At 37.9% G+C, this 25,191-nt stretch overlaps 1 protein-coding gene across 1 annotated transcript in view; it reads right to left on the bottom strand.

The window, feature by feature from the left end:
- The window catches only part of PIEZO2 (piezo type mechanosensitive ion channel component 2), a 487,309-nt gene that overhangs the window by 5,209 nt on the left and 456,909 nt on the right, over positions 1 to 25,191 (bottom strand). The window contains exons 42-51 of the mRNA XM_054587349.1: positions 21,786 to 21,968; positions 18,479 to 18,734; positions 17,476 to 17,608; positions 16,079 to 16,226; positions 15,774 to 15,988; positions 10,385 to 10,543; positions 7,874 to 8,021; positions 3,014 to 3,202; positions 2,566 to 2,658; positions 1,063 to 1,235 (exon numbers count right to left, since the gene is read on the bottom strand). Coding sequence (XP_054443324.1) covers positions 1,063 to 1,235; positions 2,566 to 2,658; positions 3,014 to 3,202; positions 7,874 to 8,021; positions 10,385 to 10,543; positions 15,774 to 15,988; positions 16,079 to 16,226; positions 17,476 to 17,608; positions 18,479 to 18,734; positions 21,786 to 21,968 — 1,697 coding nt within the window. The remainder of the gene's footprint in view (positions 1 to 1,062; positions 1,236 to 2,565; positions 2,659 to 3,013; positions 3,203 to 7,873; positions 8,022 to 10,384; positions 10,544 to 15,773; positions 15,989 to 16,078; positions 16,227 to 17,475; positions 17,609 to 18,478; positions 18,735 to 21,785; positions 21,969 to 25,191) is intronic.

Genomic DNA, 25,191 nt, shown 5'->3' with positions numbered 1-25,191 from the left:
GGAGTTTGGGCATTTAAAAGGAGGAAATAAGATTAAAGGAGGTCTTTAAGTTCTGAACTGCCCCCTTTGAAATATTTCTTTACTATTTCCTCGCGAATTCACTTTAGATTCTAGAAGGCTTTCTTCTGTACCTATCACACACAAGTCTTTTTAAAATTTAATCGTTATTGTATTTTTTTCCCATTACCCTTTAGTCTTCTTACACCCCCCTCTACCCAGCGATCACCACATTGTTGTTCATGTCCATGAGTCCTTTTTCCTTTTTGCTCAATCCTTCCCCCCACCCCCACTAGCTGTCACAATTAATTACATCCAAGAAGCGGGAATTGTGGAGCCCAATGAACCTAAAACCTGACTGACAAACTTGTGTGGAGTCCTGAGTCACAAATGTGATGAAAGAAACCAAACTAATCAGCTGGTATATTGTGTCGCCTGAGCTGCTTCAACTACATGCTACCGGTTTTAGGATGCAAGAACTTTTACTAAGATATGCTTTGTCTGCATGAGTGAAGTAGCGGCTGCATGCTGGCCATTGGCTCAGGTTAGGTGAAGAGCAGTTTCCCTCAGCTATCCCCTCCTGGGTCCACCAAGCTGCTTGCACACTTCACACTTGGAGAAAAGATCTACTAGCGCTCCCCCGATGTTGGAGACATGCAAGTGAGCAGCCAGGGTTCCAGAGGCTGCATGTTCTTTATTTTTATGACTAAACTTCAACCTTTCAGGGGAATCTTACAATATACCCAGACTCTGTTTCCTTTTATGAATCATTATCTTCTTTTCTTTCTACTTTTCTCTCTTGTTCACAGAACTGATTTCTAGCCTCTCTTCAAAATGGAACTTAGTAGTAAAAAGGAAAAGAAGTCCTTAGATTTGCCAATGATTCCCAGGCAAATCATTTTTAATAAACAAAAATGTTAGCTGTAGCATTGAATGAATGTTCTCAAAATATAATGTGAACTAAGATCCACATTAATTTAATTTTTCTATCCTCTTAAAACCCCCACCCCACCCCGAGTTTAATTAGGGAAAAGGGGACAATATGCATGGAAATACAGTAACTACCTCTGAATACTCCATGAAAAAACAACAGGGAAGGTACTATTGAGGTTGAGGAGATTCTCCATCATTTTCTTTTTACTGGGAGGGCTGATGGTCCACAAAGAGTTTGAGTTTCCTTCAAGTTCTGCTACTGTTATGTCTTCTCTTTCATAATTTTCCAGAAATTGCATAGCACCCTATATGTACACAAATACACATTCATACATAGATCACATACATGATGATGTACAAAAAAGTCATTACTTGTCCTTTCAACTGGCTGTATGGAAAGAATTTCTTCCTATTAAAGGAACATTCCTATAATGGATTATTTTGGTCTTCCATGGCACTGACTGTTACCCCACCCACAGGTCTGGGCTGCTACCAGTGACATCATCAAACCCAGTGGTGATGCTGCCACACCAGTACAGCTATGGAACCATTCTAATTAAACAGTGAATAAAAATCAGATGATGTCATGTCTTTTTTCCTTCTCACTCAGGAGAAAATCTATCAACTATTGGGAAATGTCCCTCTCATGAGAGTTAAATTTCATCCACTCAGGACACCCTGGCCCTGTCTTCCTAACTGTTCATCCCTCAAGGTGGGTTTTGACAGTGTGCATTACAGACCAATAATTTTACAAAAGAGAAAAGCTTCTGTTTGCTTAATCACTTTTTAAAAATTAAATAAAGTTATTATTTGTAAAACAAATTTTAATTATGAAAAATTATGTTATAATATTATTAACAGTTGGAATGTAGGGAAAAGAATAACATTAGCCACAACTTTGCTACCAGAACATTATTGTTGTTTTATGCAGTAGGGGATGCATACCTTATTTTTTATCATTGAAAAAATTCTAAATCCTTTTTCATTTATGTTTCATATTCAGAAATTTTCATGACATGTATAGTCTTTGTAATGATTATTTTTTATTACAAAAAAACTTGCTTGGAAAATATTCAGACAACATAGCATGTAAAGAAATATGAAGTGGAAGCCTTGTCTACTGTGGCAACCTTAGGAAAGTTAGTGCTAATCAAATTCACTTCTTGCATATACCATGACTTATTCAACCAGTCCCTTTTGGTAACTCCTCAAGTTGCTTCCAGTTTTTACTAGTACAGGGAATGTTATCAGAAGTAGCTACTGACATAGTGCTTTTCCCATATTTTGAACTTCTTTAGGACAGAGTCCCAGAGTGGACCCACCAGGGAAAAGAACCAATATTGCCACAATTTTAAAAATTAAAACATTTTTGAAAGGATCAATACCTGTTGAACTTACATGGAAATGTTCTGAAATAAAATTAGCTTTATTAGCACTTACATCCAATAATATAGACACAATGTCTTAGATTATCAAAGCAGTCAGTAGCTAGGAATCTTCTGTATACAATTGATAATCTCTGATGAGCCCTTCCCCCACCACACATAGATGAGGACAAAGTAGTAAGTAATAGGGCACCACTCGCTCACCTAGATGAAAGGTCTTCATAGAGATCTAATGTATGCATTTACTTACAGTGTCCCTAGAGAAAGCTTTTATAAATCTATCAAACTCTGGCTGGTCCATAGTTTTCAGCTGGCTTTGCTGGGCACTCATTGTGAAAATAGGCTGTAAAACAAGATACACAGTATTGTCAATATTCCAAAGCTCTTCTCTGCATCCTGGGTTAAAGGAAAAATATTTGCATAGTCTGTTACCCACTGAATACTCAGTGGTATCTAGCCTCAGAGATCTCTTTTTGAATTAACTATTCTTGCACTCAAAACCAGAACAGAACTATTCTTTCATTACCTTCTGTATCTTATTTCAAATGTCACATATGTGCTGAGAAGTCAAAATTTAGATAGGAAATATGGACTGGCAAAACTTAACTAAACATCCTGTAGGTGATTATCAGGAAAGGAGTGCATTAGATAAAGTACTTGCAGGTGAATGAGACCTGGAGGACATGCACAATGATTACCTGGTAACCTCCCAGAGTAATTGTGACTGAGACATCCAAGGGCTTGTTGATCACCCCAGCAACAGATTTGATCAAAGACATGAAGAGAAGAGGAAACCAGACAATACAGATGAGCAGAACGATGATCATGCCTCCCATGCCATACTTCACCACTTTCTTCTTCTTTTGTCCCCGGGGCTGAGGGTATCTCTGTAATGGAAGAGTTTACACAAGGATCAGTCCACCATCCACTGAAAAGGAGATGGGGAATGTGAGAGCTCTTCCCATGGGATTGTGACTTGATTTAGTCCTGATTCTGCTCTTTTGCTCTGATGTGGGGAGAGCAACCCTTCCCAACCTGGGAACAAAGTTAGGCAGTGACATGAAGCTGTAATGAACTCCCTACCCATCCCCACCATGGTGCCAGTGGGGACCAATGGCACCTGAGTGACTGTCTCCTTAAAATTGCAGCGTGAGTTTTGCTAGTGATGAACCTAAGAACCAACAGATCAAATACTCTGCTGAATAAAGCCTCTGGTTTTATGAGATCATGTGGGAGAAAGACATTTTACTTTAAATTTCTGAGAATTCAAAAGCTGCGCCTTTCAACTGACCCCTTCTTCCCCTTGGTGGGTAGAAAAACATTTTTCACATCATTCATCACATACATTGTCAAAACAATGTTGTTAACATCATGCAATAAGATCTGTACGGCCAACAATCTTGGTCGTGTAACTCTGCAGGGGCCCGTGCTTGGGTGCTGTGCTGAGCGGGTCAGAGTAGGGGGTGGTGGTAGGTATGTGTATATCACACAAGGCACTTGCTCCTCTACAAGAGCAGTGCACTTGGTAGGGCTGGAATCACTCCCATTCATTTTACCAAGGACCCACTAAGCTCTGTCTTAGAGGCTATGGGCAAGGTGAAGGAGCCAGCTTTACTGCCTGGTATTAAAACTGCTCCAGCTCTATATGAACATTCCTTGCTTATGTGTTGCTTCCCAGTGACCTATTTTCCTTCCAGGATGACCTCTGAAGTTAAGCTAGGCTACACACATACTGGAGCAATTGTGCCTCCTCCCAAACCTGGGACTAACACTCTCTTTGGATGTGTTCCTTTCAGTAGGTTAAGGTAAGGAAAAATAATCCACATTCTACCTGTAGGCACTGAGCTCTGGGTTACAAACTAAGAGAGAGGCCTGGAAGCCAGCAGATGCCTCTCTGAGGACTTTAAAGAACACTGCTGAAGGAAGCTCACACTCAGTGATTCCTGACTATGGACTTGGAAACACAATAACATGTGCTGGACTGGAGGTTGGATCATAACCAGTATGGAAAGCTTTGTTTACTCAGTGTGAAAGGGCATGCTTCTAAGTGAGTCTGTACTGTGAAGTTGCATGAAGTTCAGATTAAGGGCAGTATTCAGGACTTCCCTTCTCTTCTCTCCCCACCCTGCTCACCTCTCCATGCATTCCACGGGGAGAACAGGGCCAAAACCTTTGGCCTCTCACTAATTATGAGGCTATTTTTTCCCTTCACTTTCCAAGGAACTGTCACCTTCTTGTCTTATGCTGCTCCATCACCCCTTTCTATGTGAGCCAAGTCTCATTCATTTTTCTCAGTTTGCAGTTCCTGTCATGTTACATTTTCGAACAGCTTCTTAAATGTGTTTGGGAGGGTGGCTGCATGGAAATCACTGTGAAAAATGACTCAGGGTGAGTGGCCTGCATTGTGTGTGTCATGACAACATTTGGTCTGTCAGAAAATTGTTTTTTTTTCATAAAGTGCATTGATAAAACCCCAGGAACATATTACATTTGATATGGAATAATCCCCAAGAAAAGTTGCTTTTAAGAAAAGCTTACTCTTATGCTTCAGTCTAGTCAAGTGATCATCACTGGTGATGTTTCAGCCTCTTATGGAATGAAGTAGAAACCAGTGTCAGATTCATTTAGACTCCCTAATACTTGCTTCCCACATACCTAAATTTCTCAGGATGTTTTACCATGTATGATTTAAATAGCCATAGACTTAATATAAAATAGAAGCATATATTTAAGGAGAAGTGATATATTAAAATGAGGTTTTTGTTTCTTTTTTTTAAATTGAATTTATTGGGGTGACATTAGTTAATAAAATTATATAGGTTTTAGGTATATACTTCTATAATACATCACCTATATATTCTATTGTATGTTTACCACCCCAAGTCAAGTCTCCCTCCATTACCATTTATCCCCTTTTTTTTCTCTTCTATCTCTCCTCACTTCCCTTTCCCCTTTGGTAATCACCATAGTATTGTCTATGTCTATGAGGTTTTATTTTTGCTTAATCCTTTCACCTTTTTTACCTAGCTCCCCTCTGCCCCAAGGCTCCCTCCCCTCTGACAGCTATCAGTCTGTTCTGTGTATCTATAAATCTATTTCTGTTTTGTTTGTTGGTTTATTCTGTTCTTTAGATTCCACATATAAGTGAAATCATATAGTATTTAAATGTCTTTCTCTGACTGACTTATTTAACTTAGCATAATAAATTCCAGGTCCACTCATGCTGTCATGAAAGGTAAGGTTTACTTCTTTTATATGACTGAATAGTATTCCATTGTGTGCATGTATCACAGCTTCTTTTTCCCTCTTGTCTATTGATGCACACTTTGGCTACTTCCATATCTTGGTTATTGTAAACAATGCTTCAATAAACATAAGGGTACATATATTCTTTCAAATTAGTGTTTTGGGCTTTTTTCAGATATATTCCCAGAAGAGAAATTGCTGGGTGTGGTTTATATTTCTTAAAGATAAAATAAAAAGGGTAAAAGGATGATTGCAACTCTTGCTGTGCAGAAATGTCTACTGTTCTGGGTCAGCATGACCCTGTCCTTTATAAGAAGGATGGCAATAGGTATGACTGTCTTACTACAGTCTCAGAAAGGTTGTTACCTGTTGGCTCAAAAGCAGGCAAATCATATATAAGTTGATAAATAGCGTAGCCACAGCTGTTCACATGAAAAGTGTCCCTGTACCTATGTGGGACAGTTACTTGAGCTCTGATTCAGAAAAAACATCCCTCTTAAGAGCTCCTCTCCTTTTGACCCAGACGAAGCAATCTCTCAATTTCTGGGCTCCTTTAGGTAGGCTCTGGGACTTGAAGTGTTATCTCTCTTGCTCATGATAGATGAACTCCTTTCTGGAGAATACAGGCTACTGAGCATGAGCATGCATTTGTTCACTGATTATCTCTCTTTCTCCAACATTCTATAGGATAGCCGTTCTGCTTTGCCACTCTCAACTTGTCCATCCATGCCTCTGAAGCTACTATTTTCTAGAACCTCATCTAGGCCTTCTTCTTCAGCTCTGATGCTAAGGATTTGTACTTTTCTTTTTCCTAATGGTCCTTTCCTTACCATCTGAGAGAGGTTCAGATCCTCTCCATTCTGAAATGACTCCCTTGACTTGTCTCTCTTAAACTGACTCTCTCCCTTGCCTTTCCCTTGTCTGTGCATGGTCCAGCAAAATGACAGTGACAGGAGTGATCCCAGGCTAGACTGCCTAGTAGCCCCTCCTCAAACTGTGGATCCACAGAACTGTGAGCAGATCAAATGGTTGTTATTTTAAACCACTAAGTTTTGAGGTAGTTTGTTATTAACAATAGGCAACTGATATAATACCTATTGAAGGAATGGTTCCAGGAGGAAGCCTTGGCTCTTCTCAGCACAGAAGTTTTGTAATATAAATTTTCCTCTGTGCGACTTTGTGTGTATGCAGGCACCTCTTAGTGACCACCCTGTAAGGCAGCCCCTCTATGATTGTTAGAAGGATCTTTATGCTCTATTGAAACTTACCAGAGCTTTTGCCTACTTTTCTTAATATGGTTTTTTTTGGATCTTACAAATTAATTCAAATTTTAAAATCTATTTTCCAATATTTGAAAGTGTGTCACCCCATTTATTTTTACTTCAGAATGAACAATTCTTGAGTCTTCCTACTTCATATGCCATGATTTCTAGACCCTTTGTCATCCTGATTCTGCTCTCAATGTCCCTTTGGTAGATTGGCTCTCATATCCTGTCATTATAGCAACTCTTTTGCTCTTAAAAATCCAGAGAAGCTACAATGATTTTAAGTATACTGCCAGCCCATCTTCTCCACTCCTATGAACCTCCAAAACACAGAAGCCGCAGTACAATGGGTCCCACAACTATAAAGCTGAAATTCACAGAAGAAACTGAAGAACATAGAAATTATAAGGACTAGAGGGAACTTTTCCAAAGAGGGTATCATGGAGATGAGCAAAAAGACATTTCATGCCACCTCAGCAAATGATATAATACGTGAGTATTTTTTATCGCTTTTATGTAACAGGCTCCTGTTTCATATGGTAAACTTGAAAAACCAACAAATAATTGTAATTCTATCCATATTTACCATAACATTCAACCTAGAAGAATGATCAAATGTTTGCACTTTAGTTTCCTTGGCACAAAGCAGTTACATTGTCTCTCATCCGAGAGGACATCAGGTGGTGACCCTGAGTCCAAGCCACCTGACTCCACTTTTCTCCAGCAGAGTACATTCTCTCCTGTTCCCAAATGAGCCATTTGAGAATTATTGGGTCACACAGCAATATATCATTTCTTCTTTTAAAAGCAACTACAATATACAGTTGCCAAAAGAAGAACACATCTGGATGCTATTGCTAAGGCAGTAGTGTGTTCAAGATTCACAACTCCAGTGGGGTGAAAGTCAATAGGATATTTATAGGCCCTAATAATTTTTGCCCCTGTCTCCATTTATTTGGCTACAAGACTTGCAGAAGTTCCCATTAATCATATAAGCAGCCTGTATCTAAGAGAAACAAATAGGGATAAAGCATTTTGTTGGCTTACTTTTTCTGACTCCCGCCAACATTTCAAGATGAATATGTGAGCATAGATATCCTCTACACAGATCCAGCTGGAGAGGCTCAAGGTTGTGTCTGTCCACACCCAGTCCATCACAGCCCTTAGCTCAGTCAAAAATGGAACGAGGCGGAACCTGGTGGAAACCATGTCTTGTTAGAGAGACAGTTTTGGGATTGTCCCCCCAAACCCAGCCAACCCTGAGAACTCATGCAGTTCCTTATTATTTTAGACCTTAAGTCATAGAAAAAAAATTCTCAAGGTGACCCTTATGGGAAAATTCAACTTGGAATACAACTACTTTTCATTACAAGTCTAATAAATTGATTGGTATTTTCCATTCCTTTTTTTTTTTTTTTTTGGCTGATGGTCTTAAAAAACTGGGATTCCCTTCTTAAATTTTTAATGGTGTCTTATTCAATTTCTTTTATAAGAAATTGTACAAATCTTTCACTTCTTTGGTTAAATTTATTTCTATTTTATTGTTTTTAATATTGTAAATGAAAAAACTTTTCTTTTTCAGATGTTTCTTTGTCAGTGTATAGAGATGCAACTTATTTCTGTAAAAGGTTTGTCCAGAAGATATCCAGCCATGTAATATGAAAAACAGAAACATTTATTGAAGAAAATACAAGATACAAGAAGCATTGTACTTAAGACAATGATGCCTCAGTTCCCTTCAAAGTATGCATCTTGGAACCTCACATAGTTCTTCCTGTTGCCATCAGCTACCCCATTGGATTTTCCTGAATCTCATCGATGATCTGAAATCTCTTCCCTCTCAAATTTTAGTTTTGGGAAAAGCCAGAAGTCATAGGGCACCAAATCTGGGCTGTAGGGGGCTGAGTCACTTGGGTGATTTGATGTTTCACCAAAAAGTTCTGCATGAGACATGATGCATGAGTGGGTGCATTGTCATGATGAAGTTGCCAATCACCAGTTGCCCATAGCTTCGGTCTTCAGAATCATCCAAATAGTTTCCATGGAGGAATGTTCAAGCTTAATGCAAAATTTGATGCAGATTTGTTGCTCTACTCACTCATTAATTTTGAATGAGAGAGCCACACAGTGCACATGCTCACTCTACAGTGTCTACTGCTCTCACTGACTAGTACAGTGAAGTTATCTTCGTTCATGAATGCACATTCCAGTCCACACTCCTTTGCTGCTAGGTTACATCAATGTTGTGCAAATTGCAAACTGTTCTCATTAGATTAACAATGGCTGGGCTTTTTCCAGACAGATCTCGTATGTTGATATCATGTTCTACAATTCTATTGAATTTGTTGATTAATTCTAAAGTTTTTTGGAGTGAGTTTTTGGTATTTTCTATATATAAAACCACATCTGAAAATAACTACAATTTAACTTTTAAAAACATTTATTTGTTCATGTTATAAGAATCTGTTCATCATAGGGTTATTGAGTTGTTGGGGATTTGCTGTTGAATAAGCTAGGAAAGGTAATACACCTGTTAAGTGAAAGATGAAAGCAAGTGAGAGCCATCAAAGGGAAGAAACATTCCACTGGGGGTGTACAGTATGGCCCACAGCTGGTAGAATTAATGGATGAATAAAGCGAAGACTCTGGCTTAGTCTCTTATATTTCAGTTGGGAATGGGCTGGCATGATTTCCTCTGGAGTATGGGAAATGTTCCTGGTTTCTTGACTGACACAGAGCTTGTCCTAGGCTGGAGGGCCTGTGTCCCTCCAAGGGCTTCACGCCAGTTGGGTCACCACTTGGAATTCTCCCCTGGGCTACCCAGCTTTGTGGAGAGAGCACTAATTCAACCTCTTAAAGAACTATCAGGCTTCCACATAGGACAGCACTAAGCGAAACATTGTTCCACACAGGGAGGTTCATAACATTGAGTATGTTCAGCACCTCTTATATGACTAAGTACCTAGTCCCCAGGTCTGGTCCTAACTAGGAGCAGACTGACTTTTTATGCCATGGACAAATTTCTGAGGGAACAGAGAGGAGATTCTACCAATTGAATTCTCACATGGAATAGCTATATGCTTCCTCTGACAGCAAACTTACTACCAGGAATAAACAAGTCATAGGGCATTCACATTGATGTTAGGCAGAATAAGTGGCCCTTTCCAATGGATGGACTTACATGCAAAATTCCAAAGGCATTTGGGAATAGTCAAGGTTCCAAATAATATGTTCCGTTGTGCCCTGAAGCATATTAATACTTATGGATTATGTATCCCAAAATATTATCACATTAATTATATAGGATACATATGTAGAAAACCCATGTGGATGAGCCTAGCACAACATTCTGGCCAGGTTTGTGGTAACTACACATACAAAGGTATTTCAAGAAGCATGCCTATTCTTTGCTAAACACTGAGAGAATTCCACAATGATCTACATTCCTGAAAATCAGCATCCTTCCTCTTTCTGTTCCTTCCTAGGTAGGAAACAACATGTCTTTCAATTGTGAGCTTCCTTTTTGTGAGTGACTGCAACAACATAGTGTGTCCTTACCCTTGAAACAAGAAGAGGTTGACATAATTATAGCTCTTTGTGAGGAAGTTTCCAAGGACTCGTGTTGGGTAGCCACAACGGATTTGGTAGGCAGACAACCCGAAGTAAACACATTTCACAAAGTACCAAAGCTGAGCAACCAGGTTCTGGCTGAATTTCCTAAAATGTAAAAATTCAGAAAAGTGAGGGAATGGAATACTCCTCTTGTAAAACGATATCACTCTAGAATTTTTAAAAAGTCCTAATTCCTTCTCTAGCATTTCAGTTAATTCAGTTAATGCTAAGGAATTTATTAAACATAGATGGTCACTTCAAATGCCAAAGGTAGGTTAATAAAATCAAATAATTAAAAAATCCTATGAATGAAGTCTCTCAGGTATTAATGTATTAGTCAGTTGTTTAGGCTATAATTAAAATAAATTACTAAGTACATTTGCTAATAACATTTTCGCACAATGTGGGCTCTGCTGCTACCCTCGTTCTAATTAAAGCTCAACAAAGAAGAAAAGCAAAATTTACAACCATAGTGTTGTAAAGTTTATGAATGTCAGCATAAGTTTGAGAAGAAACAGTGGAACTAAATTTTGTATTAAAAAGAATGGAATACATTTTCAAAGAATGATGACCTATAGGACTTGTTTTTTTTTTTTTTTTTAACTTTGGATGAATGCATCATTCTTCAAGAGTCTTAAATATAGTCAGTACCGATTTTTAAAAGAAAATAAAACTTTGACTTTGTAATATCCATATATAATCTTGCCTGTGTTTAAGAGAAATACTTGATTTTTAAACTGGAAGCAGTGTATTATTCTTAATATTGTATTTTGGATTTGTCTTATTAATTTTTAATTTTTTATTAGAGGAAAATATATTATTTTTAAATTGGAAATAGCTAATCTTTAGTTGACAAGATCCAAGAACAAACCAGGGATGAATTGGCTTATATATCTGGGAGACCTAGGGACCTATAGATTTCAACACCTGAAGAACTAAAAAATATTGCTTATAAATGTCTCCCCCATAGAAAAATACAGATTTGTTTATTTCAGAACCTAATGAATTAATTTAACTATTTATATTTGACCATGATCTAGCACTTGACAAGTTATTATTAAAAATATCAGATATTTAGAGAGTGCTTACATCAATTATTCATTCCCTCACTCTTTCTAGAAACTGTCTTTGTTGTTGAATATTCAGAGAAAATATTTTTTTAGTTTTCTAGGGAAATGCCCTTAGATTTTATAAGTGATTGATATGGAAATGGTATGGGAAAGAATTCTTCTATACCTATTAAAGTTATAGTCCAAGATATAAAATTTTGTTGCCTTCTATTCCTTATGAAAGCACTGACACATATTTTACCCATTAGATAATTTTTTACTCCTAGAATCTTAAAGTGTGTCAACTTGGAATAAGTAGTAGTTAATCTATAGTTCCTGAAGTAATCATGTTAAACCTGACTAGGGATATTAATGTTGTCTTATACTGGAAGACTTTTTTGGTGGTCTCTACATGTTTTATTGCTAGAGGCTAGGGTCATCTCTATGACTCCCACAGTACCTACTTACTGCACAGTGCTTTCTAGGCTGCAGACAAACCCTGAATGTTTGTGGACTAAATAATGACATATCCACAGAAAAAGCCATTTATCAGATTAATTACTCAAGATATTGGAGCTTCTTGATGTTCAATACTATGATTTTCATCTATATAGCTTAAGAGACTCCTAACCTATTTTTCTTTTATTCTTTTTTTAAAAGGACTTAGAAAATATGGCTATTAATAAATGTTTTCTCTGCATAACAATGAATTAAATTTTCAATAACAACATTTGAAGAAGAAAAAATGAATTTTGGATGTTAAGTAATGGCAGCATAATTTGAAATGTCAAAAAATTATGTCGTCAGTAATATGCTGTCAATGAAGACTGGAGGTTCACCAGTCTTAATGTATCTTGAATTAAATACCCAAAAATAAACATAGGATAATCTGTTGCATTAGAAATTGGCCATCAGGTAGGGCTCAAAGGTGAGTCCAGCAGAGAAATAATCTGTGTGGCCATAGGTTTAGTGATCATCATAGTGCCATGAGCCCTGGGAGCCCACTATGTGGGCCTTCCCACATGGGGATGAGTCCATGCTGTATTCATGCTGATGTCATGCCCTTTTCACCCAGTCTACTCCCTTGGACATAGTAGGTGATCAATAAATGTGAAATTGAATGAATATACATGATTGTAAGTCACCACAGGAGAAGCTTTCATTTAATGAAGCATTATAACAAACACTTCCCCCTCATTTGGTTTGGAAGGTATTGTTGCCATGCTGTTAATTTCTACAAAAGCCTGGTAGAACATGTGCTGGACAGAATAATGGCACCTCTGCAAAGATGTACATGTCCTAGTCCCCTGAACCTCTGAATATATTACCTTATATGCCAATGAGGGCTTTGCAGATGGGTTTAAAGTTAAGAACCTTGAGATGCAGAGAACAACCTAGATTATCCAGGTGGGTGCAATCTAATCAATAAGTCCTTAAAGGGAAAGAATATTTTTCAGCTGTGGTCAGAGGGAGATTTGATAACAGAAGGGTCAGAGAGGTGTGATGAGAAAAGAACTTGACTCTTTGTTGCTGGTTTTGAAGATGGAGGAATGGGCCATGAGTCAAGAAATATTGGAACCTATGGAAGCTTCTCCCCCATAACCTTTCCTTTAAAAAGAAGTGCAGCCTTGCCAATACCTTGCTTTTAGTCAAGTGAGACCTGTGTCAAACTCCTGACCTACAAAATTGTAAGATGATAAATTTGTGTTGTTTTAAGCCCCAAGGATGTGTCAATTTGTTCCAGCAGCAATAGCAAACTAATATAGGCAGGAACAATGGAACTATTTAGTGATTTGATCCTGCTAACGTGAATCTCTGTGCCTTCACCATTGCTGTATTTCTCGAAGCACTACTCTCTGTGGAGGCTTCTGTGGAAAGACGTAGCAGAGATCAGTGCTCTGGGGCTCTGGGGCTCTCTTCTGGGACTGCAATAGTCAAATCCTTTGATAATGAGCAATGAAACAGTAGGCTTTGTTATTTTAAAAGATATGCTTGAAAGTAAGTACAGGATGCCTCCCATGAGGGGAGGAGTGTAGTACAGTAGGTGCAATGTACAGTAGGACCAATGGGCCTAGGACTGGAATCTGGTCTCATCAATAATTAGTTGAATGACTGCAGGGAGATCAATCTTCTGTATGAGTTTTACCTATGTTAATCTGTAAAATTACACAGTAGGTCTAGAAATCTTTTAGATCTCTTTGTCCTCTGAAAATTAGTTTCTATGAGGCCTGATAGAGAATACCTATTTGATGTTTTTAAATGTTGACATTCATCATCCAGCTATTATGGGAGTTGAATTTGGTATATTTCTCTGAGTTGAGAGATAGCTATAACTAAATATTTATAGAGAATTTATTCTATTTTAAAGACTAATAAATAAGATTCCCTACATTTTCATGAGCAAATTCTAATATTTTTACAGACTGCTTGCTTTAATTTGAATTACTTTTATCATATGAGATATGTTTATTCTCCCATACAGTGTGGAACAGGAGACTTCCTGAGACATTGGGAGTTATCTAGGTAACAATCCTTTATTTAGTTAGTTCTACTTTAGACTCAAGAAAAATGATCTTAATTTCATTTTTACTTTTAAAATATTTTGCATTGCCACCACTTATTATTACAAAGCAATAATTTCTATGCTAAAAATAAAAAAGAGTCTAAACATTCAGGTAAGAACAGACATTTAGCTCCAGCATCATTAGAACAGATTTGGATTTCCTCATTAGGAATTACATTTGGACCAGCTTATGAGCCACGCAAGTAAAATCCATTTTTCACTACTTTCTATTCACACTTCCAAAAAAAGTGGTATTAGCCAGCCTCATTGACAAGTGATTCATAAAGCTTGGCTATGAAATGACTCTAATGTATAAGATCAAATTAATGTTACACATGAAAACTTTTAATGATGTGTTTGTTAAAAATATCATTCTTATTACATTACATGGACAATTCCATGTTCCCCTTCTGTGGACCCTTTATTTTCATAACTTAAGAGAACTGATAGTTCCTGTCTATAACTGTCTCCTTTACTTTTCTGTTATCGATCTGTTAATCTGTTCAAGCATTAAGCATCAGATTTGTCCCAAGAATTATTTTGGGTGGTGCATGGGGAGAGAAGACCTGGGAAAAGTGACATTATAACTGAGATCTAAAGAATGCTGAAGAAGAGGCACTGTGTGTTAGGGATGGGAGAGAAGGGGAGGGAGCAGAAGGGCTTTGAGGTTTGGGAGGACATGGTACCCTTGGTGACTGAATGAGGTCACTACAGAAGATGCTTAGGGTTCAAGATGATGGAGAGAAAGATGGTATTAGCAGCCTCCTAGGACCTTACCAGGACTTTTCTTATCAAACTTTAGGTTACTCTTTTTAAATCTCCCATGTCCAATCCATCTTGACCAGCAGCAAGAGTTGTGGTAACAGCAGCAGCACCATGGCATCATAGGCCTGCACTCTTCCTTCTCTATGTGCTGAGACTGCCAGCCGCTTTCCAAATGCTGTTACATTTGTCCCTCACTCATACCCTTTGTGGCAGATACTATATCATCTGCCCCTACCATCTTCTAGGTTTTCTTCTACCAGTTAAACAGCCTATATTTTTCTCATCCACTTCTCATATGATAGTCTCAAGTCCTCTCATCCTAAGACCATATCCCAATTCATTTCTGTATCCACTAAGGTAGCAATTTTCAACCTTTTTTCACCTCATGGCACACATAAACTAATTACTAAAATTTTGCTGCACAGCAAAAAAAATCTGTATTTTTTGCTGATCTGTCAAAATATTATCTATACTTTTGATTTGTTCACATCAGAGAGCCATTGCTATATTGGCAGTTGTCATTTTTTAATTTGACAATCAAACAGAAAAGAGATCAGTGCTCCTAACTAAACAGTCAGGCATTGCCCATTTTAAAAATTTCTGTGGCACGGTGGTGTGTTGCAGCACACTGGTTGAAAGTTGCTGTACTAAGGTGCAGAAACAATCACAACATAATGATCCTAGGTTTGCCCTGATCCTTAAGGTTGTCACCTCTCTTAGTCTTAAAACCCTGTTTTAATGAATACATACAAGCATGCAATAAAAATATTTTTGAGGAATCTGTTCACACTTTGGACTTACACTGAATTTAATAGTGGTTAAAACCTCTAACTTTTCCTATGTGTGAAGTTGCTTTGCCATACATCTGCCTGTACCTGGTGATTTTGCTGTGCTGATGCATAACCTTAGGAAATATATTTGCATTAAAGTGGGCCCATTGATCCTTCTAAGATCTTACCTCTCAGTCACACCAGGCAAGATGAAGAACATCCAGAAGTGAATTCCAAACACAAGAATGACCTGAAAAATGACCTTTCCCAATACAGTCTTCCTGAGGTACAGTGCTCGGTCCACCACCATGGTTCCAAACTGAATGAGGACCATCACCAGAAATGGCCCAGGGACTTGGTCCTCGGACAGTGAAGAGGTGATGTCTGCTGCTGCTGAGTGTTTCTGGGAAAGAGATAACAGGTTCAGGCCTGAGTGGCATTTCACAGAACAGCATCACTATTAGTCATCAGATGTATGGTGGCCTTTACCTACCCCAAAGGCCCAAAAGCCAAAGACAATGATGATGAAGTCGACAGTGTCAGCCAGGAACATAAGCACATACACGTCAGTCACGGCACTATAGTCTGGGTGGATGAGGTTGTAGAAAAACTCTCTGATGGGCACATATATTTGCAGAGTCCTGCAACACAGAGACCCCACCTGCTTGCTTCAGGAGAGGCACAAGTGGAGAAATGACCAGATATCACAATCATTCTGTTCCTCTGCATTTCTTTTTCAAGCCAGGTTGGACCTCCCTCTCTCAGTCTCACAACAGTTCTGCTGTGGGGTCGCTCCTGCTTTAACAGAGTATATACAAGTTCATTGCCAGGGCAGATACTATAGCCCTTTCTGCTGCTGGGACCACAAACCTTTTCTCTTGACTGCTATGTAATTGAATATATCTGATATAATGCCATGAAATTTTGGTGCCTGGTTTGTCACCTGATTACTCTCCACCTGCTAGAACTTAAACATGCTACTTAACCCTCCTTGTTTTAATTTTCTCTTCTGTAAAATGAAGGTGATAATAAGACCTGAGGCACAGGGCTGGGGTGAGAAATAAATGGGAATACATGAGGTGCTTAGATCTAAAGGGTTTCCCAGGCACCTGGTCATTGTTAGGCAACCCTGCTCCTCCCCTTTTTGGGTTCTGGGCCTCTCATGGTTCCCAGGTACTGCCTTGGGCTTTTGAGCTCACCTTGCTCTGTCCTTTGTTACTGTGTCCTCATGGCTCTGGCTTGTCTGTCCAGCCTCTTCCCTGTCTGTCCAGCCTGTGCCCTATCTTTACTGTGCTCTGGGTTTTGTCTTCAATTCAAGGCCATGGTTCAGGTGTGGATGACCCTCTAGGTTAGGGTCCATATTCAGGACCAGCCCTCTTTCATGTCCCTCTATTTTGCCACATCTGCTGCTTGTCTGCATCCCTAACACTTGGGAAGAACATGTGCATTTTGCTGGGGACCAACTATATGATAATGGGCACACCATTTTGCTACCACATGCCTCAGTTTCCCCTCTCTAGAATGAGAGTGTATGTCTAAGGCCCTTCTAGTTTTGACATCAAATTCCTCTCTGTCCAGTAGATGGTTCCATGATAATGTCTGGAATTACATACTGTGAACTTCTGAAATTATTTATCCTGTTTCAATAGAAAATGTGTTTATAAATGCAATGAATATGAAAATACATCTCATTATTGAAAAGTGATTTTTAAAAATAATATAATAATGTATCATTTTTTTCTCCCTTAAGAAGATGATATTTGTGATCTAAGGAGACACTTCCCTGTTCTTCACTTCTGGTATATATATAAAATAATTGTTATTGATTATTTCCCAAAGTTCCTCAGTCAAAAAATAAAACCCATAATGCAAGTGTTTGCATGCACTCACTTCTTTATGGTAAATGCTTTTGCTTTGATTAAATGTTCTTGAAGCTTTTCCATATAAAGTTCCTTTTTGCTTTTTTGCTTGATGCTCAAAACACTGCTTCCTTTTTGACTGCTGTTTCTAGTGCTTGTGCTGCCTAGAATAGAAATAAAACAAAAAACAAACCAAGATGCACCATGAGATCTGGGCTTATTGACACAGATATCACAGGAGCCCCTGGGCCCCACATGGCAGAGGGAAGCTGTTTCCGAGGGAAGAACACACACATTTGAAAGAATAGTGACTGAAAATGGGTATCTTCTCTCTCAACTCTGCTTCTGTGGTAAAACACATCTTTGGGTTTTTACACCCAATGCTCTTTCCTGGATTATTATGTGATCTTTGTCCCAGGAAGGAATGCACAGGAAGAACAGCTTTTATTGTACTAAATGGGGTCCTAGGTCGCAGGTTTTTCAGATTGGGTCCATGACCCATCCTTCTTCTCATGTCTCAATTTCTCTAACTGTAAAATTAACATAACATGACCTTCTAACATCTGCCCAAAGAGTAGATTCTGAAGATGAATATAGTTACACATCAATTAATGATGCATTAATTGGACATACGTTCTGAAAAATGTGTTAGTACACAATTTCATGTTTGTGCGAACAACATAGAGTGTACACAAATCTAGACGGTACAGCCTACTACACACCAAGGCTATATGGTAAACTACTGTTGTATATGCAGTCCATCATTGACTGAAAAGTCATTGTGCAATGCATGACTGTACACAAGTGTTTGGTAACTTTCTGAACAATAGACATTTGGAGCAACGGTGCAACTGCCCCAGGTGACACACACACACATGGCGGAGCCAGAATTTGAATTTGGGTCTGATTTCAAGGTGCTTTCTTTTCACATGACAGTATTTGTCTCTGATAGCGCCCAACAAACTCTCCTGTCCCAGACACACAAGCACCAGAAAAATGAGACAGCTCACAGGGTGTTTCTAGCCCAGAGATACCTCTTTGGGACCTATTTGAAGAAAAGCTGGTGGATCTGTAGGATATCTGGGAGCTGCTGCCAGAACGCTTCCTCCGGATGGCTGTCGGCTGCTCAGGGAAGGACACGTGCACTGACTCTGTGGATGCGGCCAAGTTGATGGATTTCAGGGAATCAGAGGAGGCCCTCCTGCCATGACTGGGGGACTGCTCATCATCTGATTCGTCCTTGTCGGTGCCATTCTCAGTCACGTCATCTTCGTCCCATAAGCCATGGCACTGAGAAAGCATGAAAAGGGGCAATTCAAGTTGCCTTTTCAAGTATGAACTGGTATTCTGCCCTACAATATCTCATGCAACAAACTCTCCCACAAGGTTAGAATATCAAAGGTAAAACAGAGTGACTACAGTTGGTAATACTGTATTATAATCTGTTACTCTGTAACTGAAATTTGTAAAGAGAGTGTAACTTAAAAGTTATGGTTAAAAAAAATTATTACGTGAAGTGATGAATGTGTTAATTAACTAGATGGGGCGATCCTTTCACACTGTATATACATTTATCTAATCACCACAATGTGCAGTTTAAATATTTTATAATTTTATTTGTCAACTGTATCTCCATAAAGCTGAAATAAAAAGAGATTAGAAAACCAAGGCAGGGGATGGATTCTATGAAAGCTTATTATCTATAATTTTATGATGGTCCCAGGAGAGTGGAGATGGGTGGGTGTAGATGATAAGAGTTTGTCTAATTAATTGGACGGAGAGAGATGAGGCTTGACATATGGAGAAAAGGTGAAATTATAATCACTTGACTTGTTCCTTAAGCAAAAGCACTTTCCAGAAACTTACATCTCTTTATGCTTTATGCTTACAATAGTCCTCCAAGTATCAACTCGAAGTATCAGTGGGTGAATTTAGCCCCACTGCCCCATGTTTACCAAATATCTGTACTTGAATAATGACGCTGTTATACAAGCCTGTATAACAAGATGTAAATTCTTGAATCGTCTGTGGCTGACTCAGAAACAGAGCTACAAATACTTTACTCAAAAAATCTTGGCCTACATGTGATATAGAGATTATGATGCATTCTGCAGAGCCTGAGTTTGCTTCAAGGAAGCAGGATTGAAGGGGCTGATGAAGAGGGGGAAAGAATGACAGCAGAAAAGGAGGCTGGGAAAACAGGGGTCTTGCTGGAGCAAGGTGCTACCTGGCCAGCAAGTCATGCTTATGATGACCTTGTTGCTCTTGAACAAAGTTCCCCCGTAAGCTCACTGCCTCCTGAGTGCCCAGACTGCCAGGTTCTGAGTTTATTCCCCCAGACCTCTACTGACCCTCCCTCTGACACGTACTTTAGGGGATAAGAGCTCCAGACCAACTGGCCAAAAAATCAGTTGGCCAAAAACCAAATGAGAGAATGATTAATTCATCAAAAGCTAAAGTCACCTAACTTACAGATTATTCTCAAATATTTATTTATAGATATACTATTTTAAAATAAATTAAATGAATGTACTCTTATAAACAAAGATTTTAGGTGTTCATAATGGGATTTCAGTTTACGATGATTTATTTCAAGTCATTTAAAACATTTTATCCTTTACCAATATTTTAACATATTTAGTCTTTCCCTACTTTCTCAGTAGTATTATTTAAGTTTATTAATTCTTCTAATTATTTATAAAATTGCAGCAATTAATATTAAATACTTTTCAAATCTCTACATAGTTTTCATTGCAGTATTCTATAAGAGTTTCCCCCCCTGAAAGATATAGGATAATTTGGTCTTCTTACAAAAGATTTATCATTCCAAAAAGTGTTTTTCATATCATTACCTGAAATTTCAGCATAATACTAGTACCGCAAATCTCATATACATTCACCATGTAAATGAAATTTTCAAAGAAGAAATCCGAGTAAGTATATCAATATAAAACACCAAAATTTTGTTTATTATATACTTTAAATGTAAAATTGTATCTTTTAAACAATTTCACTATTGTTGAAAAACAGTCAAAGTGTCTAAAGGTTTATAAAAATTTTTAAATGACATGCAAAAAGATACAAAAGTTACAAGATGATTATGATGCAGCCAAAATTACACCATTATAATGGCTTCAAATGCTAAAAATTTTAACTAATTTATAGAACTAAAAAGATAAGGTTAATACATTAGTATATTCATAACAAGAATTAGTAAACTAGATTATTTTATAAAATTAACATAAAGTAGTAGTGGAGCTTTTGGGCAAATCCAACTTTGGCTAACTGGCTTCTTTGGATAAAATACCTTTGCAAACCTACCACAACCCAGTGACCCAGGTAAAGCTACAAAAAAATGAAAGGTTAGGGGACTTGGGCACTTTGCAAGAGAACAGAAGACAGAATAAAGACTTTGGCCAAAGGTATATGAAGATAAACCCAATTTGAAGTAGGCCACTGAACAGGACAAAAGTTCAGAAGTTGAATACTGTTACATATGTACCTGTGCATGCATGTATATGTGTGTGTGTGTAAACTCAGGTCAAGCCTGTTCTAAAAAGAAACCGATAAAGATACTTTGTAAAATAAATTTAATATTTTATAAAAGGGGGCAAACTTAAAGAAAAAAATTGTGATAACAGGTACATCAACATATAAAATGTATGTTAAGCAATAATTTTTAATATTTATCACTGAGTGGCATATATTACATATTAGTTACTCAGGAGGATGACAAGAGTTACTGACTTAAGACATTTCATCCTATGGAAAGATCTTCCTCAGTGGCGTGAAAAATGGCTTTCTCAACAATAAGTTTAACAGGAAGCAAAGCACAACACTGGATTCACCAGACCATTTAATGTATAGTCTCTCAGTAAAGCCAACAGTTTCATGACCAGAAATTACACAATAAAAGTAATGCTGCTAGAAGCAGCTAAACAGACATTGGGATGGGGATGAAAAGCAATGTGATCCACCCCAAATTGTAGTTCTCTGATATTCTGGCTCAAACTAGTAGAATTTGGCATACCAGGCATTAAGCTATTGTATATCATTCAAGCAATTCCAACAAATGTGAATTTGTTATTATACATGTTATACCCAGGGTAGAAATATGGGGAAATTTACTCCCAGATTTATTTTAAGTCCCGTTATTGAGCACGGAATATTGGAGAAAATGTCCACTAAATGAATATAACTGTTTGTTTTTAAAAAAGGTATAGAAATAGATGCCACCCACTGGCCCCTGAGTACTGTCACCAATCCTAATGATCACATTCTCTAGGAATATTAGAGACAGAAGTTATCAACATGTGCTGGTTAACTGTTAACGTGCAGTACCTTCAAAATTGATCGATGGAAGAAAAGAGCCAGGAGTTGAATTAGATCATAAAGAACATAACCTTCTTTCTTTTCCACACCTATAATATTAGGTGGGTGGTAAGGTTTATCCTTGTTCAATTCCACATGCTTATTCCAGGGAAAAAACCCAAATTGGAAGAAATACTTGACTACAATTGTTACCTAAACATGGGTGATAGAAATTAAAAAAACAAAACAAAACAACTTGTAAACATTGTTACATGTATAGGAGAAACAGCAATATAAAAAACTACGAATAATCCATTTCACAGTTTCGATACTAGAAATGCACACAAATATGTGGAGTAATCACATTATTATTCTTACAGATTGTTGACTTCAGAGCAGGAGCTAAATCTTACCCTCACGAGTGCCTTTGATTGGAGATATATCAGGGCCAGTCAGGTTACTCATGACACTGCTTAAGTACTTTCCTCTAATTTTGAGGAGTAGGTTAATTTATACTGATTTAATTGATACATATATAATTGTCCAGCTATTAAAATATAGTGATTAGGACACAAGAACAGAATGACATTTATGCCATTTCATTTTAAGTATTGCTTTAATTTGTAATTTTTATGAGCATGCAGTTTTGATACACATAATTTTCACTTTACTCCAATCTCTTTCTTGTCACTACTTTATTGCTTACTGGAATTTCTTCTCAAAAATAAATAAAAGTAAATGAAACAAACCAGCCAGTTGTGCTGGTGTAAATGTATAAATGTTGTAGAGAATTGGTATGTTGAGAGAAAAGGACAAATGAGAAAATTGATGGGTTTCATTTAATCATGCCGCTAATGCCTATATCATCAACACTTCATTGCAATATACAAAATTCATCAATAAATATAGTTTTAAAAGTCCTTTCTTGACCTAGAGTCTTAATTTAACTCATGTCCTCTCTCTTGTCTTCTTAGTCATGCTTCTGCAAAGAGCAGTCCTATGTTTCTTATCTTAGTGAGTGACATCCCCACACACTAAATTCCAAAGAAACCTAGAGGTTATCCTTGCCTCTCTGGTTCTGCCTCACACCCCAGCTAACTTTGTCAATTATTAAAACTTCATTTGCCCTCTCATCTCCAACTTCTTTGCCATTGTATTCAGACCATATTACTTTGCAACCAGGCAGTTAAACTAGTCTCCTTGCTTCCACTTTAAGTCTATATAAAAACTTGCAAAAACACAAATCCGATCTAATCAGGCCCCTCTTTAAATCCTTCAGTACGAAGAGGGTAAGTCCTGAGAATAAACCCTGTTGACATTCCCAAGCTCCTTCTGCTGTGCTCTCCACTCAAGTCTGCCTTCCAGCCATCCTAAGCCACCTGTCATTCTTGGCACTTGCCAGGTTGTCTTATGACTTTGTTTCTTAGCATGGGTTATTCCCAATGACTGGCACTCCCTTCACTTTTCATCTTGTGGTGACTTTACACTCATCTCTTAAGACAAAGCTAAGCTCTCTTCAGCTGAGAAGTCACTGTGACATCTAACCTTTCTCCACCCCACTAGGCTGCAACAGCGCAGCACCAATCTAACTCTGTAGTCTCTAATGCTGTTTTGTATCACTTGTGGGGCAATTCTTATTCCCATCATTTCCATTTGCCACATTAATCTGTGAATGATTGAGAAACAGAAATAACTTTTTTCAGCTTGAACAGACCAATAACAGCTGGGGAAATTGAAGCAGTAATCAAGAAACTCCCGGCACACAAAAGCCCAGGGCCGGACGGTTTCATAGGAGAATTTTACAAAACATTTAAGGAAGAGCTAACCCCTGTCCTTCTCAGACTATTCCAAAAAATCCAAGAGGAGGGAAGGCCAGCATCACCCTGATCCCAAAACCAGATAAATACCCTACAAAGAAAGAAAACTACAGGCCAATTTCGCTGATGAACATAGATGCTAAAATCCTCAACAAAATATTGGCAAACCGCATCCAACAATACATTCAAAAGATTATCCACCACGATCAAGTGGGATTCATCCCAGGCACGCAGGGATGGCTCAAAATACGCAAATCAGTAAACGTGATACATCACATAAATAAAAGAAAAGACAAAAACCACATGATCATCTCGGTAGATGCAGAAAAAGCATTTGATAAGGTACAGCACCCATTTATGATCAAAACATTCAGCAAAATGGGAATAAATGGGGCATTCCTCAACGTAATAAAGGCCATATACGAAAAACCTATACTCAACATCATACTCAACAGGCAAAAACTGAAAGCTTTCCCACTAAGATCGGGAACACACCAAGGATGTCTGCTTTCACCGCTTCTTTTCAACATTGTATTGGAAGTCCTAGCCACAGCGGTCAGACAAGAGAAAGAGATAAAAGGCATCCAAATAGGAAAGGAGGAAGTAAAGCTATCATTGTTTCCAGATGACATGATAGTGTACATAGAGAACCCTCTAGACTACCAAAAAACTCAACCTAATAAGTGAATTTGGCAAAACAGCAGGATACAAAGTCAACATTCAGAAATCAAAGGCATTTCTGTACACCAGCAATGAAATAGAAGAAGAAGAAATCAGAAAAAAAACACCATTCGATATAGCAAGAAGAAAAATAAAGTACCTAGGCATAAATTTAACCAAAGATGTAAAAGACCTGTACGCAGAAAACTATACAACATTGTAAAAAGAAATTCAGGAAGACACAAATAAATGGAAGCATATACTGTGCTCATGGACTGGAAGAATTAATATCATCAAAATGTCCATACTATCCAAAGCAATGTATAGATTCAACGCAATCCCTATTAAGATACCAATGACATATTTCACAGAAATAGAACAGACATTTCAAAAATTTATATGGAACCATAAACGACCCTGAATAGCCTCAGCAATTTTGAGAAAGAAACACAAAGGAGGGATCACAATACCAGACGTCAAACTCTACTACAAAGCCACTATACTCAAAACAATCTGGTGCTGGCACAAGAACAGACCCATAGACCAGTGGAACAGAATAGAAAGTCCAGAAATAAGCCCAGGTCTATATGGGCAACTAATATTTGACAGAGGGGGCAGAAGCATAAAATGGAGCAATAATAGCCTCTTCAACAAATGGTGTTGGGAGAGCTGGATGGCTACATGCCAAAAATTGAAATTGGATCATCAGCTGACACCATACACAAAAATAAACTCAAGATGGATCAAAGACTTAAATATAAATTGCAACACCATCAAAGTCCTAGAGGAGAACATTGGCAGGAAACTCTCAGATATCCCACGCAGCAATTTTTTCACTGATATGTCTCCTAAAGCAAGGGACATAAAGGAAAGAATAAACAAGTGGGACCTCATCAAAATAAGAAGCTTCTGCACAGCAAAAGAAAACATCAGCAAAATGAAAAGGGAGCCAACCATAT

The sequence above is a fragment of the Pteronotus mesoamericanus genome, unplaced genomic scaffold (genome assembly GCF_021234165.1).
Source record: "Pteronotus mesoamericanus isolate MK-2021 breed Mesoamerican mustached bat unplaced genomic scaffold, CSHL_Meso_final scaffold_118, whole genome shotgun sequence".
Taxonomy (NCBI): Eukaryota; Metazoa; Chordata; class Mammalia; order Chiroptera; family Mormoopidae; genus Pteronotus; species Pteronotus mesoamericanus.
Note: the sequence above shows the minus strand (reverse complement) of the source record. Positions and strands in the feature narration are given on the sequence as shown.